The sequence below is a fragment of the Lissotriton helveticus genome, chromosome 5_1, assembly GCF_964261635.1.
Source record: "Lissotriton helveticus chromosome 5_1, aLisHel1.1, whole genome shotgun sequence".
Taxonomy (NCBI): Eukaryota; Metazoa; Chordata; class Amphibia; order Caudata; family Salamandridae; genus Lissotriton; species Lissotriton helveticus.
In genome coordinates this window covers 490,419,116-490,442,831 of record NC_136065.1, presented here as the reverse complement: position 1 = coordinate 490,442,831, position 23,716 = coordinate 490,419,116, and the positions used below count along the sequence as shown (strand labels likewise).

The following is a 23,716-nucleotide window of genomic DNA, read 5'->3' as shown; positions in this document are numbered from 1 at the left end:
AATTATACATTAAACCGTTCCATGCTGAGGACAGCCCCCGGCCGTCCCATCTGACGGTGGGCGTGTGCGGGGGACGACCGGGGGACGTCCAAACCCTGCCCATTGATTAAAATGCCCGCACCGCGGCGGAATTCGAGCCCCTGTCAATGGGTTAACGGATGAGTTAGAGACATACACGTAAGTGAGTAAGCGCGAAAGTTCACTTTCACAGAGGAAAGGTGGCGCTCTGGGCACATGCCATCTTTCCCTGTGCCTTATAACGTCTGTGGTACTGGAAACGCAAGAATAAGTCCTGTTAGTGTGTCCTGTAGATATCCCTCTTTTTCTTGGTAGGACTTCAGTTCTTTGTGTGCGATGGGGTGTCGGAGGGTGCTGTTTGCCCTTTGCGCCTGTCAAGCTTCAGCAGCGGGCCAGTGAAGGGTGTCAGATAGTTTGAAGTAGGATGCTCACGTGTCACTTTGTGCTAGATGAGCAGAGAGGATGGAGAAATGAGTGGGTGTTGTCAGACATTCTTCTACTGTTTCCCCTCAACCTTCCTTTGTCATGCATGCTCTGAACTTGTCCCATGGACTTATCTACCGGTGAGCAGAAGAAGAATGGTGGATTCGAACCCCTTTTTTCCTGGGTGGCAGTGTACTGGATGGGGTGCTGGAAGGTGCATGCTTACTCACTAAGCTTTTCTTACAAATTGACCACGGGCATGTGTGTTCCAGTGCACATGTCAGTGCTGCGGCCTTGTGTCCCCATGCTGAAATCCCCCATGTGCAACAATGCCTCCATCTTCTTCACAAGTTAAAGATAGACCTTAAAATTCCATAGTCAGTTGTATACTGGGAACAGAAAGTGGCTCTGGAATATTTGTTCATACCAAAGTGTATGAGGGAATGAAGCAAGCAAGACAGACCATTTTCAGGTACATTTTGGGGGCAGTGGAAAATTATAAACATGTCTACATGAACATTGTTTGTGTTTTCCCTGTGGACTGTTTACTAGGCTAGATAGCTGATGATTTTTCCATCCACCCACCCCACCTAAAAGGCCACCCTGTCCTCCAGGTTTCTTTCCTCTGTGCCACATGGCCAATCCATCCAAACATGTGCCAAAATCGAATGTCTTTCCCATATGTGGGCAAGCCAAGGCAGAAGGCAGGTTTGAGCCACGGGTTCTTCTCTAACCAGGCTCTATTTCGAATTAAAGGATGTGCTGCAGACAATCTATGTCACTGGTCACTTCCTCTCTTCTTTGTGCAATTTTGGTAAGAGAAAAATAATGAAGCAGCATCCTGCAAATTAAAGGACAGATGATGAAGTACAGTGGGAGAAAGGAAAAGCAAAAGGTGTGGTCCTCGAAAGCTTGTGGAATGGTTACATTCATTTTTAGTTGTTTTTTTAATGCAAGCATATGCCATAAGAGGAAGAAAAAAAACGTTTAGCTATCTAAACATGGCTGGCATATGCTTAGAATACAAAATGTAATATTTAAAAAATAATCATTGACACATCCATTTTACTAGAGATATTTTTGAATCCTAAGCCTTTCAGCTGTACCTGCATTTTATTATTTGTGAAGAAAATGAGAAAAAATCACCACCTAATTGAGCATTTGTACAGTGTCATTTAAACGCTTTATTACAGCAGCTTTAAAAAAGAGACAGAATATTACTCTCGATCTAACCAAAAGTGCAGAAAAAATAAATAAATTATATTGAAAGTTAATATAAACTATAAATAAAATAAAAACACTTTGATACTAACTTGTCACTGAAGAGAAAGGTGGTGATTTTAGGCACATGGGAACTATGAGCCCAGGCTTACTGCGGTCACTCGAAGTGGAGGAAGCCATTGGGCATAGCGGGCTGGCCCATTGCCCCACGCCCTATAATTTGGTGGGTGGAAGCAAATTGGGGTTGATAATTAAACAGACCAGTGAATAAAGCCTGCTGACCAAAACTCTTTGTATAGATATTATGTATGTTTTTTGTGGAGAAACTATAATCTGGGGAGAGAGCTAGAGGATTATCAAAGGCCAGGCCTATAAATGTATGTGTTTATCCTCTGTAAGAAATTGGGTTACTGGTTGACTGGGGTGTGAGCCCTGGTCCAGCGGCAACCACAATCCTTGTCAGGGTAAGGCACAAGCAAACCTCATATTAACCTGTGCTCAATCCGCTTGCAGTTTGGCACAGAGTAGTTAGGCTTAATTTAGAGGCAATGTGTAAAGTATTTGTGTGACCCTTAAAACAGTAAAAGAGTGATAACACCACAGAAAATGTATCTCACATCAAGCTAGAAAAATAGAACAGACTTTAATAAATACAACAAGACAAAAACGACAGAAAGCGAATCAGTAGAACCGGTCTCATGAATTTTTAAAGGATAAAGTGTAAAATAGCACCTAAAAGCACACAGTGCGAACAGCGGCTATCTGGGCAAGCTGGAACTGGTCAAAGTCAAAAGTTCACGCTGACTGCGATGGAAAGTAGGTTGCATGCAGTTCCATAATAGTCATGCTGAAGGTGTATCATCTCAAGTTTTGTGCCAAGAGTCCTGTTCGCATTAGAGAAGGTTGCGAGGATCAAGGAGAGCATCATAGGCGGTGGTTGACATGGTGCGAAGCGCAGGCTGGTTGTTGTGGACGGGCTGGATAATGCTTTGCATTGGCGGTCCTCCGCGGGCAATCAATGCTTGCTGTGCAAAAAGATGGGCTGACAGCAGCTTGCGCTGAATTTTGGTGTGACTGGCTCAGTCCTGGTGTGAACAGGCCAACAAGAGCCCAAAAACTTAATTTAAGCGGCCTGCGAGGCACACCAAGGGTCCAGGACCTAAGAGGCATCACTTGGGGGTCAGGAACTCACTGCAGCTTGATCCTGGTGCTGTGTGTGTGGAGCCTTTTGTGTCCCTGGGGCTCTGACGATGTGGTCAGCAGACTAGTCATTTGAGTCCCTTTTGGGTCCAGGGTTCAAGATGAAGTTGCAGGTTCAGTTTTTCTTCCCCAGGCAAGGGAGAAGCAGGTCAGGACAGCAGGGCAGCAGCTCCTTTAGAGCAGCAGTCCAGCAGACTGGCAGTCCTTGTAGCAGCACAACAGACCTTCTTCCTGGCTGTGTATCTGCACGTCCAGAAGTTCACTGAAGAGTTCATTTCTGAGGTCCCCTTTTTATACCCTGGTAACCTAGTTCTGGAAGGTGGGAGAAGCTTCTAGACAGTGTCTTTGAAGTGCATGGAATCTCCTGCCTCCCCTTCCCTGGCTCCAAGCTGGATGCAGTAACAATGTGGGGGCATTAAGCTCTTTGTGTGAAGGCAGAGTACAGGTGATTTAGGTGCAAGTGCGGCTGTACTGAGCACCGTCCCCCAATCCTACCAGCAGATGGCCCCTTCAGGCACACCTAATCTCTCCATTGTGGGACTGTCTGAGAAGAATTCACAAAGTCTAGCTATCAGTTAATCCCAGTCATGTGACCAAAGACAGGCTAAAGGGACAAAAAGGTCTAACAGCATGAAAATGCCAACTTTCTAAAAATATTAACACAAAATTAGGCAACCCAGTATACTCTTGGGTCTTCGATGATTAAAAGTTAGGTAATGATGTCTACAAGGTATGTACTTAAAGAAATATTTAAGTAAAAAATCTCAAATTACTTGTTTAGAGTCTAATCATGACATAAGAAAACAAATTTAAAGCAGAGTAGTCTATAATATTTAATTAGATGAATAAATCAACATAGCCAGGCGTATCTCTCAAATTTTTTTGCATTTCAATCATAGATAAGTGGTTTCATTAAGGGTTCAACCTGAAGAAATACTTCAACAACATTAATAAATGAACAAGAAGAAATTCTTTAGAGTTCACTCAATGTTCAATAGGCCATTCATATGGACATTTAGTTTGGAGAGTGTTGTAGACATAGGAAATAAATCCTCAGATATTAAAATTTAACAGAGACTAAAAGGTAATGGGTTAGAGTGTCAACGTTCCGGTCTCTTGTGAGGTGAATCTATGAGACCATCATCAGGACAAAATGTTTCATATGAAGATCCAAAAAATAAATCAGTCAAAGAGAATCTAGAAAGGAAATTCTCGCAGGTAAATTGTGGAATATTTACGTCCTGGTTAGCTTTCATTAATGTTAGTCTGCATGCTAGTGAATACCCCCAGCCACTACGCCGGACACACGCTTGACCCCGTCTTCTCCTCCAGCAAGGACATCTCCTTCAGTCACGCCACTGGACGTCACTGCACAGACCACAGCTGCGTCCACTTCAGCTTCCAAAGAACCACAACCCACCACCACCCGCAGCAGGTTCCCCGCAGGAGCTGGAACAAGATCACCACCGACCAGCTCACCACATCTCTGAGCCAGAACCCTCCCGCCAGCTCAACGGACCCCAGCCAAGCTGCCAACAAACTCACACAGTGGATCTCCAACCGTGCAGATGACCTCGCTCCACTGAAGACCCCTCCCAGCAGACCCGGCAGCAAGAAAGCCCCCTGGTTCACCGACGAACTCTAGAGCTCCAAGAAGAACTGCCGCACACTCGAGAAAGCCTGGCGCAAAGACCCGACTACAGACAACATGACCACCCTCAAGCACGCCACCCGAAAACACCACCAGCTGATCCACACCACCAAGAAAACCGCATTCAAAGAACGACTAGACAACAACGCCCACAACAGCAAGGAACTCTTCAACATCGTCAAAGAGCTCTCCAACCCCAGCGCCGGAAACAACAACATCACCCCCTCGCAAGACCTCTGCAACTCGCTTGCCTCGTTCTTTCACAGCAAGATCGCAGACATACACAACAGTTTCAGCACACAGCCCAAGCACCCTAACACCGAACCAACGCCCCCCACCACCACCCTCCGCGCCTGGACCCCGGTCAGCACCGAAGACCCATCCGCACGATGAACACCATCCACTCCGGATCACCAACCGACCCCTGCCCCCACCACGTTTTCAACAAGGCCGACTCCATCATCTCACCCCATCTCCGGGACATCATCAACACCTCCTTCAACACCTCCACCTTCCCGGAGAGCTGGAAGCACGCCGAACTCAGCGCCCTACTGATGAAACCATCAGCAGACCCCACCGACCTCAAAAACTACCGCCCCATCTCGCTTCTCCCTTTTCCTGCCAAAGTCATCGAGAAGACCGTCAACAGACAGCTTGCCACCTTCCTTGAGACAAATGGATCCCTCGACCACTCGCAGTCCGGTTTCTGAGCCAACCACAGCACCGAGACCGCCCTCATCGCAGCCACAGACGACATCCGAGCCCTGCTCGACAACGGGGAAACAGCGGCCCTCATCCTCCTGGACCTCTCCGCAGCGTTCGACACGGTCTGCCACCGCACCCTAGTGCAGCGCCTCAACAACCTCGGAATCCAGGAGAAGGCACTGGAGTGGATCATCTCATTCCTCGCCGGAAGAACACAGAGAGTCCGCCTCCCCCCGTTCAGATCCGAGGCCACCGAAGTCATCTGCGGCGTACCACAAGGATCATCTCTCAGCCCCACCCTCTTCAACGTCTACATGAGCCCCCTCGCAGCCATCGCACGCCAACACAACCTCAAAATCATCTCCTACGCCGACGACACCCAGCTGATCATCTCCCTCACCAACGACCCCGCCACCACCAGAACCAACCTACACGAAGGAATGAAAGAAGTAGCCGAGTGGATGAAGAACAGCCGCCTGAAACTGAACTCAGACAAGACGGAAGTCCTCATCCTAGGATCATCACCCTCCGCCTGGGACGACTCCTGGTGGCCCCCTGCCCTGGGCAGCGCACCCAAACCAACGGACCACGCACGCAACCTGGGCTTCATCCTGGACTCCTCCCTCTCGATGATCAGACAAGTCAACGCCGTCTCCTCGTCATGCTTCAACATCCTACGCATGCTGCGTAAGATCTTCCGATGGATCCCCACAGAAACCAGAAAGACGGTCACCCAGGCACTCGTCACCAGCCGACTAGACTACGGAAACACCCGCTACGCCGGAACCACAACCAAACTGCAGAAAAGACTCCAACGCATCCAGAACGCCTCCGCTCGACTCATCCTGGACATCCCCCGACACAACCACATCTCCAGTCACCTGAGAGACCTGCACTGGCTCCCCGTCAGCAAGAGAATCACGTTCCGACTCCTCACCCACGCACACAAAGCCCTCCACAACCAGGGCCCCAGATACCTCAACAACCGCCTGACCTTCTACACGCCCACCCGCCAGCTTCGATCGACCAACGCCCTCGCCGCCGTTCCACGCATCAGAAGAGCCACCACGGAAGGAAGATCCTTCTCCTACCTGGCTGCCAAGACTTGGAACTCCCTCCCCATCCACCTCCGCCTGACCCAAGACCACCTCGCCTTCAGGTAGCAACTCAAGACCTGGCTCTTCGAGCAGTAGCGGACCCCCCTCCCCCAAGCGCCTTGAGACCCTCTGGGTGAGTAGCGCGCTATACAAATGCTTTGATTGATTGATTGATTGCTAGTGAGAGCTAACGGGGCTGTCAGCTGGCAGAAGCATCTGAATTCAATTAAAGAAAGGATTGAAGAACATAAGTATGATGGGATGGCTCTTATTTGTGTTTATATAACATTGTGTGTGCTTGGAGACTTACGTTTAAGTATCTTACCTCTGTGTCTGGGATGCAGGGATGACATCCCTTCTCTTTTAGCACCGCACTAATATAACACGTTGCAGCTTCTTGTGTACTGAGTCTCGAGCGCCTAATTCCCTTGATCTCCCCCTAGTAGACAATGTAGGGTTTACAAGAGCCCATTTGGAAAGTACACTTATAAAATGTTATAAGGCAACTCCAACGTTATCTTATATGAGAGATAGGCCTTGCAGTAATGAAACACAAATGTAAGAGTTTTTTACTATCAGGACATGTAAAACTTAAAAGTGCATGATCAACTTTTTAAATACATTGTCCCTGCCATCTGGGCTGTTCAAGGCCTACACTAGAGGTGACGTATATGTATTAGAAAGGAAGGTTTGGGCCTTCTAAAAGGTTTACTTTGCCTGGTCAACAGAGTAGTCTAAAACTGCACACACATGCTCTGCAATGACAGGCCTGAGAGATGTTGAAAGTGCTACCTAAGTGGGTGGCACAATCAGTGTTGCAGCTCCACTGGTAGCATTTCATTTACAGGCCCTAGCCACATGTAGTGCCACATTACAAGGGACCTACAAGTAAATTAAATATTCCAATTGGATATACGCCAATGTTAACATTTTTTAAGCAGAGAGCACAAGCACTTTAGCACTAGTTAGCAGTGGTAAACGTCACAGAGTCCTAAGGCCAACAGATATGAATTCAGTAAAAAGTGGAAGGCAAATGCATAAAGTTTGGGACACCCTGCAGAAAGGGCCAAGTCCAACATACTTCCACCAAACTTCCAGGTTGTTTTTAAATATCATGTAGTAGGTGATTACATAGTAGGTCTTTGGGTGTTGTAACTTGTGGTTTGGTTCAGAGGGTCAAGCCTCATCCCTGGCTCAGCTCTCCCTCTCAAGTTGCTTGCCTGTTCATCTCTAGACATCGCTAGCAGAGCAGAGCACCCATATTCCTAGACTGTCCTTGCCACCAGGCTGTGTGGTAGAATGCCCCAAATCATGGATGCCGTTTAACACAAGAGGCCCATTTAGTTGCACAGCTGGCAAGTTTTCCAGGTCCATGTGTGATGTGCTGCTCCAGTCCAGGGTTTCCTATGAATTCTGGGACTTGTAGTCCTGTTATATAATATAATAAACAAGACCATAAGTGCCAGATTTAAATGAAAAATCTTAGACTGAAACAGCACATCACAGGTTAACCTAGGAAACATGGTAGGGCTGGCATTGCCAAATGTTGTATCTGATGCTGGACATTTAAAGTGATGACATGCCCTGTATTACGTTTATTTATTCACCATAGCTCAGTGTAAGTACGTCTCTTTCCTATTTGAAAACCAACCGTTTCATATTCAACACTCCACATCGCTCATGCATTTGCACATTACATTTCACACACAAACACACGCACATGCACACACACACTCACACACACGCACACACGCACAGATATACATGCACACACACCCACACACACACACACACATTGTGGCTGTACCCTTGTAATACCAAATGTAGGCCTACTGTGAAAAGGGGGAGTAGTGCAAATGTACCATAAGCAATGACAGTGCAAAAGTGATGTTGTGTGAACCATTTTGCAGCACCTTGATGAAATGATCCTTAAACCTCTGTTACTGCATATAAATGTACTTGAATTCTGACTTGTTGTCCTTTCATTACAAAGAGTGTGATATCTCTGACTGTTTCCACAGGTGAATGTTACATATTATGGAAGGAGCGAGAAAAGGGCCCCGAACAGTGCCGCGCTCCACCTCACTAGTATTGGTAAGTGCAAACCAAGATACATTGAGGGGAAATATAAGGAGTAAAGCCTCTGTCACCAAAACAGGCTCCAAACATAAGCCTTTGTGTGTCTAATATGTAAACAGATGCCAAATACGATTTATGCAATCTCTATCACAAGTGTAGTGTGCCAAATCAATTATGTCGCTCAGTCGACTGTGATGGATGAAACCGCTCCCTAAAATTAAGCCTGGGCGGAGTTCCACTACGTAGACCTCCGCAAAGTGACAAAAAAACTCCACCAAGCTACGCGGACCTCCGCAAGGGGCGGAGTGCATTGCTTTGCATAATTGGTACTGATTTTTTGTGGCAGGCGTTTGTCCTGCGCAAACTGTATCTCGCACGGTGCAAGAGGGTGCTGCTTCTTTCTGTCGCTCGAGTAGAAGTTCCCCTTGAGCATCAGCTTCCTCAGCGCGAACAGAAGGTTTTTCAACGCGAGCGGTAGAGACCATCCATGATCGCCCGTGCATAGAAATCGTGCAGGGAAGTGGTCTAGCGTTGGATTTTTCTCATTCACGCTCACCAACTTACCGTTGGTGAGTGAGCAAAAAACTCTACTACACGTTGTAAGCTTCTCGGAGTGCAAAAAGCTCCACAAACTCCGCGAACAGAGCAGAGTTCACACCCAGGCTTACCTAAAACACCATTCAGAAGACAATTTGCCACTGAATCCTATGTATTGAAAATTATATTCTTGAACAGGTTACAAGAGAAATAATGTCCCCAAGTATGTTGTGCAAGGGAGAGTATGTCTGCTAGGAATAGAGTGCCAGCAGTTATTTTACCACTTGGAATGTTGTTGAGACCATGTATATTGGTCACATTATATTTGCGAAATAAATCATTTCCATCCCAATGCCCCAATTATTTTAATGCACAAAAGCAAGTAGAATAAACATAATCGAATTGTGCCAAGAATGTAAATGTGAATTACAACTGTGTTGGGTGGGATAATACACTAGAGCACAACATGTGGATAATACTTTTAATATTGTGGTACGAGAAACCTAGAGTAGAAAGAAAGACGTCAATGTCATATTGTCCCAGGAAGATTAACACTCAAAAACAAAGTGCAGAAGGACAAATTGACCAAGAACGAACAATAGCCAGTGAAGGCTACAGTAGAATGAAAAAAAATACTTAAAAGTGTGTCAGGAAACGTAATGCTCTTAAAATACTGTTTTAGAAACAATAATTCTAGATAACATCGCACACATATTAATCTGTCCTCTGAATACAGAACACTGAAGGCAAACACAAATGTTGTGCCAGGAAGGACAATGCCATAAGCATTCTATGGCAGGAGAAAGTTGCCTCCTGTTAAACTGTGCCTGGTAGAGCAATGCCTGCAAAGTGTGCTTAAACAACTAATGTTCACAAAAATGAATGCAGGAAGATCTCCACCTACAAACCAGACACACAACACTTGTTCTCTCTTTATTGGAGTGCAAGGAGCTCCCTGGGTGGAAAAAACTTTGGCGCCCCTGTTCTTGTGAGTAGCCTTTACATAAAAAAAAAACTGAATATAGAATGCCTTATCAGGTCCAACTACACTTTGTCATGCATTGCTCATAAAATATCTTCATGTGTTGCAAAAAAGAGAAAATACCATTAAAAACTGATCATATGTTCTAAAAATATGGAATATAATTGATAAAAAGGAATAGTTGAGAGCGCCACAGACGTTTTGGTACCACCTTCATTTGTTGGTTTGGAATAAATAATTACTCTCCTGCCTCTGAAAAAGCTTTCATGCAAACATATTGAAAACATTTAGTGTTGAAGGTAAAACACACACATTTCAGACAAAATAATACATAATGATGTCATTAAGTATTAGTGCATAGTGGCTGATTACGATGGCGATGGGACCTCCACCGCCAGGCCGCCGGTGGCGGTCCCATCGCCATTGGCCCTGCAGGTCTGCCAGCTGCATTGGATGCGGCGGGTGAAGGCATCTAGTGGAGAGCCGTGCTCAACGGATCCGATGGGCTCAAGGATCTGGCTGAACCATCAGAGGGACAGTAATCCCTACAAATGGGGGTAGTGCCTGCCTACTGAGGCAACCGCCGTAGGGATTTTTTTTTTTTTTTTGCAGAGTTTTTATATAGCGCGAACTAGAACCGAACCGAATCAGTTATCAGAGCGCTTTACATAGCACCAGTTACGTTACATGAGGACACACTTTCATTTTAGGCACGGGGAGATTAAGTGATTTTCCCAGAATCACAGGGGGTTTTTGGCGTCGTTACCGAGACTCAAACCCAGATCCCCAGGTCGAGCGCCTTAGGCGTTAGGCCAACCCCTCTCTCCTGTCCCTTTCCACCTGCCTTTTTATGGCGGTCCGCACGCCATGTAAAGGCAGGGGGGAAGTGACTTGGTAGGCCTCTAGCGGGCCCCGCTTCCCCCTGGCCCTCAGCAATGGTGACGGGGAAGACCTAGGGTGCCCCCTTAAACTTCCCTGCACCATGTGGCAGGCACCCCATGGTGCCTGTCACAAGGTACAGGGATGTTTATAAACATGCCTCTTAGAATTGTGGCTTGTGCTGCAGCCCTTTTTTTTGGCCGCAGCACCAGCTTCAATGATACAAAGGCATTTTTCCAACTGTATCCATGGCGGTCGGATCATAATTTGCATGCAGGGCCGGACTGGGAACCAAAACCGGCCCTGGCAAAGTGCTCGGCCGGCCCCCCCGCCCCCTGGGCGGGAGGGGGGCGAGCGCTTTGCCAGGGCCGCTTTTCAGCCGATTGTGTTACAGGGCCGATTTTGCAGCTATGCTGCAAAAACGGCTCTGCAACAAAAACGGCTCCCAGGGCCCAAAACCGGCCCCCACCCTTGCAGCCGACCGGGGGATTGCCCGGTGCCCACAACGGCCAGTCCGGGCCTGTTTGCATGGCGGGACTGCCGACTCCCCGTCAGCTATTCCCGTTCCCGACAGGATGGCAATCGGACGCTCGTCCGACCGCTATCATAATCAGGCCCAGAGTTCCCTACCCTTTGGGTAGCAGAAAGATTCAACCACATGGTTCTATAACCTATGCCAATTCTTCTTAACCTGTGGTTGGGGGACCCTTGGGGTTTCCTGACACCTACTCAGGGAGTTAGTGACTGCTTAACATATTAATTAATATTAACAGATTATGAAAGAGTATATAAATAAAGAAGGAAAATGAAAACTGAAAATGTTCTTATGTTCTGCATTGGTGAAGGAACTCGAAATTGAGTTTAACAATGAAGTTGGAATCCTCATATTGATTCTTGGGACAAGTGCGATTGTATCAAACAGAACATAGTATGGATAATGGGCTGCCTTAGTTACATTTAGAAAAGCTCAAACATTCCCATTAAAATTAGATTTAGATTTTATTTTTTATTTGTTAGTGAAACAAATGACATATTTCAGCATTTCATGACTTGTTTGATGAATGGTTGTTTCCCTATTGTTTTATGGTTCAGCTATCAAAATTGCTTAGGACGGGTCCCGGATTCAAATATTCACTTAGTGGGGGTCCCTGGATTCCAGCAATGATTAAGTGAGAGTCCTCAGAAGTTAAAATGTTAAGAATCGCTTTTCTCTCTTTAAGACATGGGTGTTGGGCCCGATCCACAAAGGTAAAGTTAGACGAAAGTCTATCTTTACGACTTTCGACATTCACAAAGGGCAATTATTATTCGTAAATGCCCTTTGTAATAAATGCCATTTGTGAATACTGAAAAGTTGTAAAGTTAGACTTCTGCCCTAACTTTACCTTTGTAAATCGGGCCCATTGTGTTTATCTTGAATATACATTTATTCGTTCAATCATTTTCATTACTAACACCTGGAGTACTTCTTGTGGTCTTACCATAGTTTTAAGACACTCGTCTCGTGTGAGTAAGACAATATAAATTTCATGTAAGCTTTTCCTTTACAAATGATTTGAAAAAATAGCCGGAACGTAATGCAATGCGCAAGAGAAAGGAACATGAAAAGATCTATACAGAAATGAGCCGGGGGATGACTGGTGAAGTAAAATTATGCAGAAAAAACGTAAAAGATTTTGTAGGTCAAATAATTTTTAATAATTTTGTAAACATTATGGAAACAGAGCGCATAGGTAACACTGACGTTCGACAGAGACAGCAGTGTTGAGAGTAGGCACCGTAATATATGGATCAGCTGGACCTGATGCGCTATATCTTACATCAAGATTCACCTTTCTAAATTCCCTGGGTCTCTAGCCAGAGCAGCTTAAGTGGCTAAACTTCGTGAGAAGATATTTGATTTCATCAAGGGAAAAGAAAGGCTGCACTTAATGTCTCATTGCAGGAGTCTTGAAGTAGAAGTTTAGGACGAATACCACAGATCCATGGTTTTTCACCGGAAATACCAAATAAATAAATAAATGTTGGAATTGGCAAGAAAAGACTGATTCCCCTAAAACTCAGAATTCCTTTTAATCTGCTCGCCCCAGAATTACTAGGACAATCGGTAAGAGTAATTCCAGGGGGCTGATCTACTAGGGCGCTCGTAATGAGATTCTAAGGGGTAGATGTATCAACATACCCCTTTGCGATTTCTAAATAGCGATTTTTAAGGAATCGCTATTCAGAAATCCCAAAATGGGATGTATGTAAAAAATCGCTATTTTTTAGTGATTTCGTAATCTTCCTTATTTGCGAATTCGCAATTTGCGAATTCGCAAATAAGGAATAATGATTGTGAAATTAATCTCAATTTGCGATTCGCAATTTGCTAATCGCAAATTGAGAATAATTTCAAGGGTGCAGGGGTGTCTCAAGGACACCCTGCTGCACCCCTGAAATGTACATGCGTGTGCATATGGCGTACATACATGCCCTATGGGCATGTGTGTGCGTCACATGCCACCTTAAAAAATGCCAAAATGTGCATTTTAAAAAGAATTCGCAAATTAACATCAACTACAAGTTGGTGGTAATTTGCGATTTCTTAACCAAAATTCGCAATTGAGAAATGCTACATACATAGCATTTAAGGAATCGCTAAATTGCGATTCCTTAAATGCTATGGCAAAATAAGAAATCGCAAATTTTTGCAATTCTTTAATTTGGGAATTTTTGATGCATGCCAAAACATGCAAATAGACTGTTTGCGATTCGCAAACGGCTTGATACATCTAGGCCCAAATGTGTTGGGGCCTCCTGTGGCTGCTAACAAACCATTGGGTGTCACGTGGCAGTTTCAGGCTTTAATGGCGTGGACTAGCCTAACCTAGAAGGCAATGACCAGAAGTGCCAACCAATGTGACTCCATCACACTAAGCAAGTCATCTTTCTATTGGGTCTTTTGTATTTGGCTCTTAAGTAAAACAGTTTTTCATGACAGCCACCAACCTGCTCCTCCATCTCTTGCTGGATAGTGTAACCCTGTCATCATGAAGGGGCTGGCTGCCTGGAGAGGAGGAGGCTAGTGAGGAAAGTGTAAGGGAGAAGGTTTGGAAGAAGGGAAGAGGGACTAAGGTAAAATGTCAGTTGACCTGGTGTGATGAGTGTTTTTACACAAACCTGGGTAACAATCCTTTCTTTTTCAGAACTGTCACTCAACGTTGATGTACACCGCAACGGGACGGTCAGCAATGATAAAACCAACAAGGTAAGGAAACTACCACCCAGCACACCCGCATACTAGAACTGTAAGATAGCACTCATCGTTGTTTAGTGAGAGTCTGTACTGGAAAAGTTAGCCCACAAGTTTATTGACAGGCCCCTCACCAGAGAGATCCTCTGTTATGATTGCTTGCAACACTACCGGACACAGGGTGTGCCTATGCCGATGTTTTCAGAGGGACCCTCAGGGGCATATTTACAAGGAGTTAACACCACCAGAACGTCATTTTTTCCAATGTTCTGGTGGCATTAACTCCTTCACCTTAATTACAAGGCGGTGTTAAGCCACCTAGCGTTTCTTAAAGCCGCCTTGTTAATAATGACCCTATTCACGCTGCCCCATACATTGCAAATCTGGGGCAGCATCAAAAAGCAAGGAGTATTATAATGGGTGTTCCGCCGTAACACCCATTGCATTTTGATGCTGCCCCATATTTGCAAGATATGGGGTAGTGCCAGAAGTACCGCCAGGAAATACATGGTCTTGAGCTGGTGATACAAGGAGAAATATTTTATTTCTTCCTCTTATTTTGCTCATTCCACACGTGGTGATTTCTGCAGCCCACATAGATAGAACAAATCGCCTGTAAAGATTGTTAATGTGCAGGAAGGGTTCCCTTCCTGCTCATAAAGAATTGCCCCTGCAGTGCAGGCACCCTTACAAAATGGCGCTACGCAGATTTTTTATTACCAGCGCTAGGGCTAACGTTGGGGTGCGCCGCATTATTGTGAATACGGTGCGTCCCTACATTTTGAAACTGTTGGAGCGCAGAGTTACAAATTTTGGCCAACACAGCACTCTGCTAGTTTCTTGTCAATATGCCCCTCAGTTTATGGTTCAAAGAGAAAATGTTGCTCTGTCTCACCTTCCCCCTTCCTAGTCCTTTGCATTCAATGTCCATGCACAACAACTCACATCTGGCATGGCATAATTCCCTTTGTGCCTCACATGGCGCCCTTCATTTAGGTCATCAAGAATGTACCACGGAAGGTAGAAAGGAGACAGAAAGCATTTTGACAACTAAAGGTGTTCATTGAAAATAACAAGAGAGGAACAACCTGACAAAAACCGGATGTGGCGTTCTGGGAGTGGGAAAAGATATTGGAGGCACATAAACAGAGAGCTAAGAGGGATGGTGACAGAAAGCAGGCTGACCATTTTCCAAACACAGACACTGGTTTACAAAAGCCTTTTCTTTAACGTAAAGATGCAGACCTGGACTGGATGCAAGAAAATCAGAAACAATGTTCTAAGTACGGTCCTATATCAAAGGCACAGTAAACCGACTTCAGAGGAAATTAAAATAAATCCATTCCCTGGTGCACACTCATAAAATGCTGAAAAAAGGCATGCAAAAGGAGAGGATATAAAGATTGGCAGAATAGAGAGAAGGTTCGTAAAATTCGATCACTCTGCGAAATGCATCGATCCATCCACTCAAGAACTGAAGTAATTGACACCCGTGACTCTTCACTTGTGTTACGTTAATGGGATTCTTCTAGATACATAGTCATGCATTTTGAGGGATGCGTCAAAGGGCGTGGGTCATCCAAGTTGATAGCCTTTCGCACAGCTGATTAACATACAACGTTTGTATGTCAGAATACTGAGGACAAATATATCAAGTCAAACTATTGTGGCAAGTATATCAACTACCATATACCACAGAGATGCGTATTAACTCCACATCTGCATACCTTGGAGATATATACATGTATGTCACTGTCCGCCATGCCATATCTCTGATGTGGACCTTGGACATACGCTATGGTCCTTCTCGACTTTGCAGAGTTACTGACAATCGATGCATACTACCCTGTGGGAGGTCATGGAATTACCTAACATCTGCACGTGGGAGTCATGTGCACTGGGCATTTTTAAAAGTAGGAAGCAACATAAGGTGAACCCCCGATTTGCGGCTCTGGAATCCCTCCTCACCAATCACGGACTCACACTCCAGTAGCGATCTCCAACGGCTCCACCAGTGGAGGTTTGGCATGGGGCGGTTTGCAAATGGGGTGGGGGATGAGGAAGAGGCTCTATGCTATGAGGAGGTAGGCCTCCTGCACAAACGTCCAGTTTCCCCTCAATGGGCTACCCTCCTCACACACTTTCTGCAGGTGGCAGGGAATGATGACCATCCCCCATGATCTATACAAGTTGCCTTTGTGATTATTGTTCGATGCACGGGCCATGGGGTTCCCTCATTCAGTGACCCGGTCTACCATTTTGACTCCTGTCCTGCCTGTACTGGGCGGATATTTGTAGTGGACGCCTCCTCTACCCCTCCAACTCCCCCACACTCCGCACTTACCCACTGATTCTATCTTGTCTTACTGTTTGTCTTCAGCTACATATGTCCACCAGCCAATGTCCGCACTTCTCTCTTCCAAATGACACAGCCTGCCACTGCCAGCTCCTCTACACACCCTACTTCCACCCCAGTTTTTAGCTTACTCCCTGTTTTATGACATTGCGGCTGTATGCTGATGTTATTCACCAGAATGTCATACCTAGACCTCTATGACTGTTGATAATTTTCAAAGAAGGCACATGTATTACTTTATGATATATGGCGAGATGCTATGTTCATACCATATGACCGATATGTCGTACATTTAGGAGGGTATTGCAAGTTGCTCCTGGTGTGGTTTATTATCTACTAACATGAAATTTACGCATCATCACAATTGTTTAATAACTCTATGACTACAGTATATAAGGTCTGCATTTTCATGTACTATGACACTTTGGTTCAATAGTGACAAGGCATAACTTGAAGAAAAATAAATAACGAAATAACAGTAAAAACAAAATAAGAAAGTCTCAAGAAGAGATCTCACCATAGTCTGAGAATAGTGGCAGCCTTGTTGACCAGCATTGTGGAGAGGCAGCAGAAAGACAAGATGCTGAGAGAAAAGGCAGGACGGGAGTACTGGGAGGAAACCTGGAGTGCTGAGACCGAAGAGACTGAATGTAAAGCTTGTATAGTTCAGCCTAGTGAGAAGGCGTTAGTTGGACTCAGGCAAACAGGAAAATGCCTGGAGTTGGAAGTTTAAGCAACTGTGCTGCTGTGCTGAGTTCTACCTCCAGATATACCCAAGATCCCACAAGTGTCTCTTACTACTGTCTACTAGTTAGTAGGCAGATCAGTGCATCTCTAATTTGCAGATACTGTGTGTGGAAACAAAACTGTAGTCCCATGGTTACTTTTAGATGTTGTGTACTTCAGGTTTTAGGTTTGTCTGTGTAGGCCAACTAGGCAGTTTGGAATATAGAAGTGTTGTTTGGTGTCTTCTCTGGCAAAATCAGGGGCTTCTTCTCCATTCTATTCACTTTTTGTGGTCCAACAACGGCGCTACGGAGAAACTGCTGAGAAAGACTCGCCTTGCTAGTTGAGTACTCAGTACTGGTGAGGACACACATCGGAAATTCAGCACATGCCGGCAGCAGGCTTTGTTTGCACCGATGGGGCCATCACAGTTTCTCAGCCTATGATTTGTGCCTAGGCACTAGTTGGAACACCATTGTTTCTGTTTCAAGCCTCATTTTGGATGTTTTCAGTAAAATAGTCGATGGATTTTGTCTTTTTAGCTTTAAAGGGATGAGATAAGTGTTGGCTTCAGATTGACATGATTTAATTCGTAGATCTTTTCATCATTGGGAGTTTCAAGAAAGGCCTGCAGGCGCTATTTCTTGGGAATTTGGGGTACCTGATGTGGTTAGTGACTACTCGAGTGTTCATTTAATAGTGATGGGATCTCTCTTTGGAAACAAAGCTGCAAATGTGTACAGTTTGTCTCAGGTTTTGCATTTATGTTTAGAAAATTTAGGTCAAATGCTTAATGGTTGTGCTAATAGACATGGTTTGCTACAGTAAATTCAGATTACGTCTGAGACACCGCTTGCTTCCAGAAACACATTTAACAGGGAGGTATTCTTTTATTTAATTCCCTGTCAATATAAAGAAAGTCTATAGCATTTTGCACTCTCTGGGTATGCCAGCTATACAGAAAGGTCCTAATGATGAAACACAAAGGTGGTGGCTGAAATACCTGCAAAATTCAGCTGCTGGCAATCACTTGGGTGGCATTGCAGTCCCTCTTTTACCTGCCTCTAATTTCAACCTAGACAGAGAGCAGCCATGGGTAAATAAGACTTCATCCTGCTTGAATAGGAAGAGTCCATTCCGCTCTGCTACACTGATCCTATCTAGACAGGAACATATGAGATCCCTAGTCAGTTTCAACCTCATTGAGCTTCATCAGTGAGGTGCAGCTTAATTCTTGTAGCACATAGAGCATGGGACCTAGGCCGTGGCTTAGCCATCATACTTAGGTAGCCACTCAAAAATAAAAAGGTGATGGTGAAATATTTGCACAAGCCTCATTCACCACCAATTGATATACTCAACTTCCAGTCCGTCTTTTTGCTCATTGTATTGTACCGGCAGGGTCAAGTCTTATACAAATAAAAATTAAATCTGCTCCCATAGAAATAGTCCAACTTGCACTGCTTAGACAGGTTGACTCTAAAAGTGACCACAAATAATCTCAAACAGATATCAACCTCACTGGGCCTCCTCATGGGGTACTGTTTGAGTCCTGTCGCACAGTAAACACAGATCCCACATCTGGCCATACAGGTTGCACGTAGAGTGTAAACCTAAAACACAAGGACGAAGGGTGGAATACTACAACAATACCAAGGGACTCAAACTGCATCTTACCATTTGTATGTGGCTGGTCCTTGTGACAGACTTAGTGGCAAAAACATCATGGACTCCGGGCGGAGATCTCTGCATGGTAAAGTATGGGGAAAAGTTCCCTGTATTTTACCCTACAGAAAAAGTAGAACGTTTTTTCAGCTTGGATAAATAGATATATATAAAATGTAGAAGTACAGCAAAAATGCTACAGCACAATTAACTTCAGATTGAATGAAAAAAAATATTATTTAAAATATATTAAATTACATGAAACTTATATTTCTCAAGGTTAAATTAAAAAATAAATTCAAAGCTAAAGTAAAACAAGAATTTGTAATATTATGTATTAAATGTTATTAAAGGTGCGAAATGTAATTATTTAAAAGTAATTGCATCATATTTATTACAATTTGTTGTTACATTAACTTTTAAATGCAAAAAATTATTTAAAATATTCAATGTTTTTATTTATCTTTTTAACATGAAATCCTACTTATTTATATTTGTATCTATTGCAAATAATTTAATTTAAATTAACATAAATTCTTATGAGGGTTTACATTTAAAGTTCCTGCCGCCATTATTTTCAATAGGGGAGTGTTGCACATCCAGGGGTTGACCATGTGTGGTGCTAGACTTATTGCTGTTTTTCTTAGTAGAAACTTAGGGGCAGATTTATGAGTTCTGGCGCATCTCTGCAAATCAGCAGGGATGCGCCAGAACTGATGCGTCACGCAATTTCCTCCTTGCGGCACCACAGATGCGCCGCATTTACAATGCAGCGCACCATGGTGCAAGGAAGGGCAGATGTGTGATGCATCTTGTGGTGTACGGGCGGCGCATTGCTGGAGTAGCGTCGCAAGTGCGACGCAACTCCTGCAATGTACAGAGGCCACCCATACATAACGTGGAGCGTCACTCCTTACGCCTGCTTCAAGCAGGCGTAAGGATTTGACCCAGCAGCGTCGTAAAACTGACTCAGTGAAATCTTGTAGATTTCACTGCGTCAGTTTTACGGGGCTTTCCTACAAGGGAACGCCCACCCTGCGACAGAACGCCCACATGAAACCTGACGCAGGTTTCATGTGGCGCAGGGCTTTACAACGTGACGCATCTGCCTAGATGCGTCACGTTGTAAATAGGTCGCAGGGATGCGCCACGTTTCCGCGCCGTTGCGTGACGCAACGGCGGCGTAAACGTGACGCAAGTCCCACAAAAACTGCCCCTTAGACTTGTTAGTTAGGTTCCACACCCTTTATCAGGGAGTGGAGAAGTGTAAGGCTATACTTTTAAGTAATTTTACACTCAGATTGTGTGAATAGCCGAAATTAGTAAAATTATTCTATGGTGTAAGAATGTTTAAAAATACTCGTAAGTGTAACTTACCTTTGTGAATAGCCCCGATAGTCTTCGTTTCACTGGTTTAGGAGTTGTGCATTGAAGTGCTTTTTGAAGGATTGGTATGAAGAGTTTTCATTTCAGTGTTTTAGTGTAGATTGGTCTTTGAGGTGTTTAATTTCCTTTTTTTTTTTTGTTTTGATATGTTCTGGTTTGTTTTCTTTTTCAAAATGAACAGAAGTTTGTAGCATTCTTCTCTGCCTGCTGTCGGGGATTCTTTTTGAGCCCTGCTAGAGAACCCCTCATAAAGAGTCCAGTACCCGGATTAACAAACATTTTGCACTGGGTTTGATTCACGAAAGAGGTGCACACCTGTGCAAGTTTTTAAAAATGTCCTGTCTAGTGCAAAGCTTGTTTTGCAATGGAAAGTTACCTCAAAGTAAACGAAAAGCAGCACCAAGCGCTTCTTTACGTTAGTCTTAATCAAAGGGGCGTTCCATTAGTAGTACATGGGCATCTCCATGCTACCACCTGTGGTATTGGAGCAAAATCCTATCTACTAACAATGGCAGACAGGGTTTTGCATAAAAAATAATGCCACTTTGAAGTTGGTGTTAGAAAGGAGAAACGCTTTTATTTCTCCTAACTCTTCGTACTTTGCATGTGTGCTGCACTGTACAGCCCGCATCCAAAGTGAGCACAGTTTTAAAGTTTTTCTAGGCATTATATTTTTAGCGTACTCTCCCCAGGGACATCTTAACGATTTTGAGGCCCCCAGGCCATCAAGCATAGTGTGGGCCTCCCATGCTTGAAACAACTCTGAATGTATTATCTCTTTTAGTCTCATTTACGCTTTTAGTGACTATGGTCAGATTATTGACAACTGTCTTCCTTGGCCAGCCTAGATCTGGGCCCAACCTTGGAACAAACAGGTTTTCTCAGCACCAGAGAAACAGAAAGACTAGTGGCGTAAACAAGGCAACTTTAGCCTCTCCCCTCCAGGCTGGTGGGTAAGAATTTTATACCCGTAAGCCCTTCACTCCTGGGGGAAGATTTACATGCCCCTTGCGCCCCTTTTACGCCGCCGTTGCAACACTTTTGTGGCGCAGCGGCGGCGCAAAAGAAGCGCCATGGTGCTGGGTACTTACAACGTGACGCATCTAAGAGATGCGTCACGTTGTAAAGCCCTGCGCCAGTAGGAGGCGTTCCTGCGCAGGGAGGGGGCATTCCGGCGCAGGAACGCCTCCTAAAAGTGGCTGAGTGAAATCTACAAGATTTCACAGTCAGTCACTTTGGGGCCCATGCTGCGCGTAACCCTGCGCCTGCTTGAAGCAGGCGTAAGGATGGACGCAGCATTAACAAGATAGGGCTCCCCAGAGCCTTGCTGGAGCTGCGTCGCGCTTGCGACGCAACTCCAGCAATGCGCCGCTTTTAGGGTACAGATGCGTCCGCATCTGTGCTGTTTTTGCCCATTGGTGCGCCGCATTTACAATGCGGCGCATCAATGGTGGCGGAGGCATGGCGCACAATAAGTGGCGCATCCCTGCTGATATGCAGGGATGCGCCACTTATTGTAAATCTGCCCCGTGGTTTTTGGACTAGTGGATATGCTACCCTATGTTTTATGATCCTGATTGGACACAGCATGAATGTTACTTTTTCCTTGTCAGAATTATCTTTTTAGCAATGTTAGTCCTTAGAATCATAGGCTCACTAAAAGTATATTCATATGAACCACTCCGTGGTACCACTTTGGCTAATTTCCTTAATTTTTTAATCTAGCAACCGCGCCAAACTTTGCAATTATTTCAAAGTATATTGCATTTTATTATTAGAACTGAATGTTGTCAATGGAGCGAGTGGGCAGAATAGTGTTTTATTTTATTGAAAGTTTACTTTATATATCACTAGCAGCCCGTCCCGACGTTGTCCGGGTATGAATTGCTGCCGGCCAGTAGTATATTGTTTTATAGGATTTCGTTTTGATAGCATTTCTTATCTGTGACAGGCCTGTGAAACGCTCTGATTCACAGTGCACTGCTGATGCACTTAAGAGTGCGCGTTTAGTAGTGTGTGAACTCGAGTTTCCCTACTTTACTTTTCCTTGCAATATTATATAGCGCAAACTCGACAACATGGCATGAGCACAATTTACATTACAGAAGGACACATTCATTTGTGGTAGGCATGGGAAGGCAAAGCGATTTGCCTTGAATAACAGGATGTTGAGCTGATGCCGAGATTCGAACGTAGCTCCCCAGCTCTAAAGTTCGCAATTCTAGGACTTGTGGCGGGAGGTGTGTCTAAAAGTGTATGTCGGTGCTGGCCATCAATGAGAGAGACCTGTGCATTTTTCAAATGGGTGGTGAAAAAATATGAGTATGTTGCTGGAGATGTGGGCCGCTGTGCCACCAATGTACTTACCGGGGGAGGGTAAACACCCATTATTCCGCAACTTTCTTTCCGCATACCATCACTCCGCATACTTTCATTACGAAAGTACCATGACTCCGCAATGCCATTATAACGCATGGCATTACATTTTGTATGCTTTTTACCACGCATACATTTACAACGAAATTCGTTGTAAATGCATGAATGGTAAAAGCATGTTTTTTTTTAATGTTTGGATAAGGTATATGTTTTGGGGTACTGAGGTATATGTTTTGGGGTGTTTGGGTATTTTAAGGGTTCAGATATAGTTTTGGGTTATGGGGTACAGGGGTAGTTTTAGGGTTTAGGGATAGGTATGGGTTTTGGGGTAGAGGGGTATTTTTAGGGTTCAGGGCTAGGTTTGGGTTTTGGGGTATGGGGGTGTTTTTAGGGTTCAGGGGTAGGTTTGGGGGTACAGGGGTATTTTAAGGGTTAAGGGCTAGGTTTGGGTTTTGGGGTACAGGGGTATTTTTAGGGTTCAGGGCTAGGTTTGGGTTTGGGGGTACAGGGGTATTTTAGGGTTCAGGGGTAGGTTTGGGTTTTGGGGTACAGGGTTATTTTTAGGGTTCAGGGGTAGGTTTGGGTTTTGAGGTAGAGGGATATTTATAGGGTTCAGGGCTAGGTTTGGGTTTTGGGGTACAGGGGTATTTTTAGGGTTTAGATGGGTTAGTGTTTAAGGGTGTTGGGGTATTTTAAGGAGTAAGGGTGGGTTATGATTATGGGGTGCAGGGGTACAGGGGTATTTAAAGGGAGCTGGGTGGGATTAGCACACGATATGAGACATGGCATGAAGGGCGGAACGTACCACACGCCCCCAGCGTTTGTCACGCCCCCAGCACATGCCCACAGCACAACAAAGACCCGCCCACAAGGGACTACTTTGCTGGCACGGTTCTTTTACCTTTTAAATGTATATGGTGGGCGTCTGCATAGCCTATGTCCTTCTGCTGCAACTGCCCTTTCCAACGCTGTATTGGGTGTTGTGATTGGTGCTGTGGTTCCTGAGATTACCCGCCTCAAAGGTTTGGGCTCTCTCTTTATTATATTAGTATAGATAATTGTATTATTGATTTTAAAAAATGCAATGCTTAAGCACTTTTATGGCTCTCTGAATTGACAGATGTATTCTTTAAATAACTGTTATATTATTGACTCTGTCCTATTATTTTAATCCTCTTTG

At 44.7% G+C, this 23,716-nt stretch overlaps 1 protein-coding gene across 1 annotated transcript in view; it reads left to right on the top strand.

Annotated features, from left to right (window-relative positions):
* The window catches only part of LOC144754686 (protein-arginine deiminase type-3-like), a 92,771-nt gene that overhangs the window by 14,760 nt on the left and 54,295 nt on the right, over positions 1–23,716 (top strand). Inside the window, exons 3-4 of the mRNA XM_078642807.1 lie at positions 8,337–8,409; positions 13,981–14,042. Of these exons, the coding sequence (XP_078498933.1) occupies positions 8,337–8,409; positions 13,981–14,042 (135 nt within the window). The remainder of the gene's footprint in view (positions 1–8,336; positions 8,410–13,980; positions 14,043–23,716) is intronic.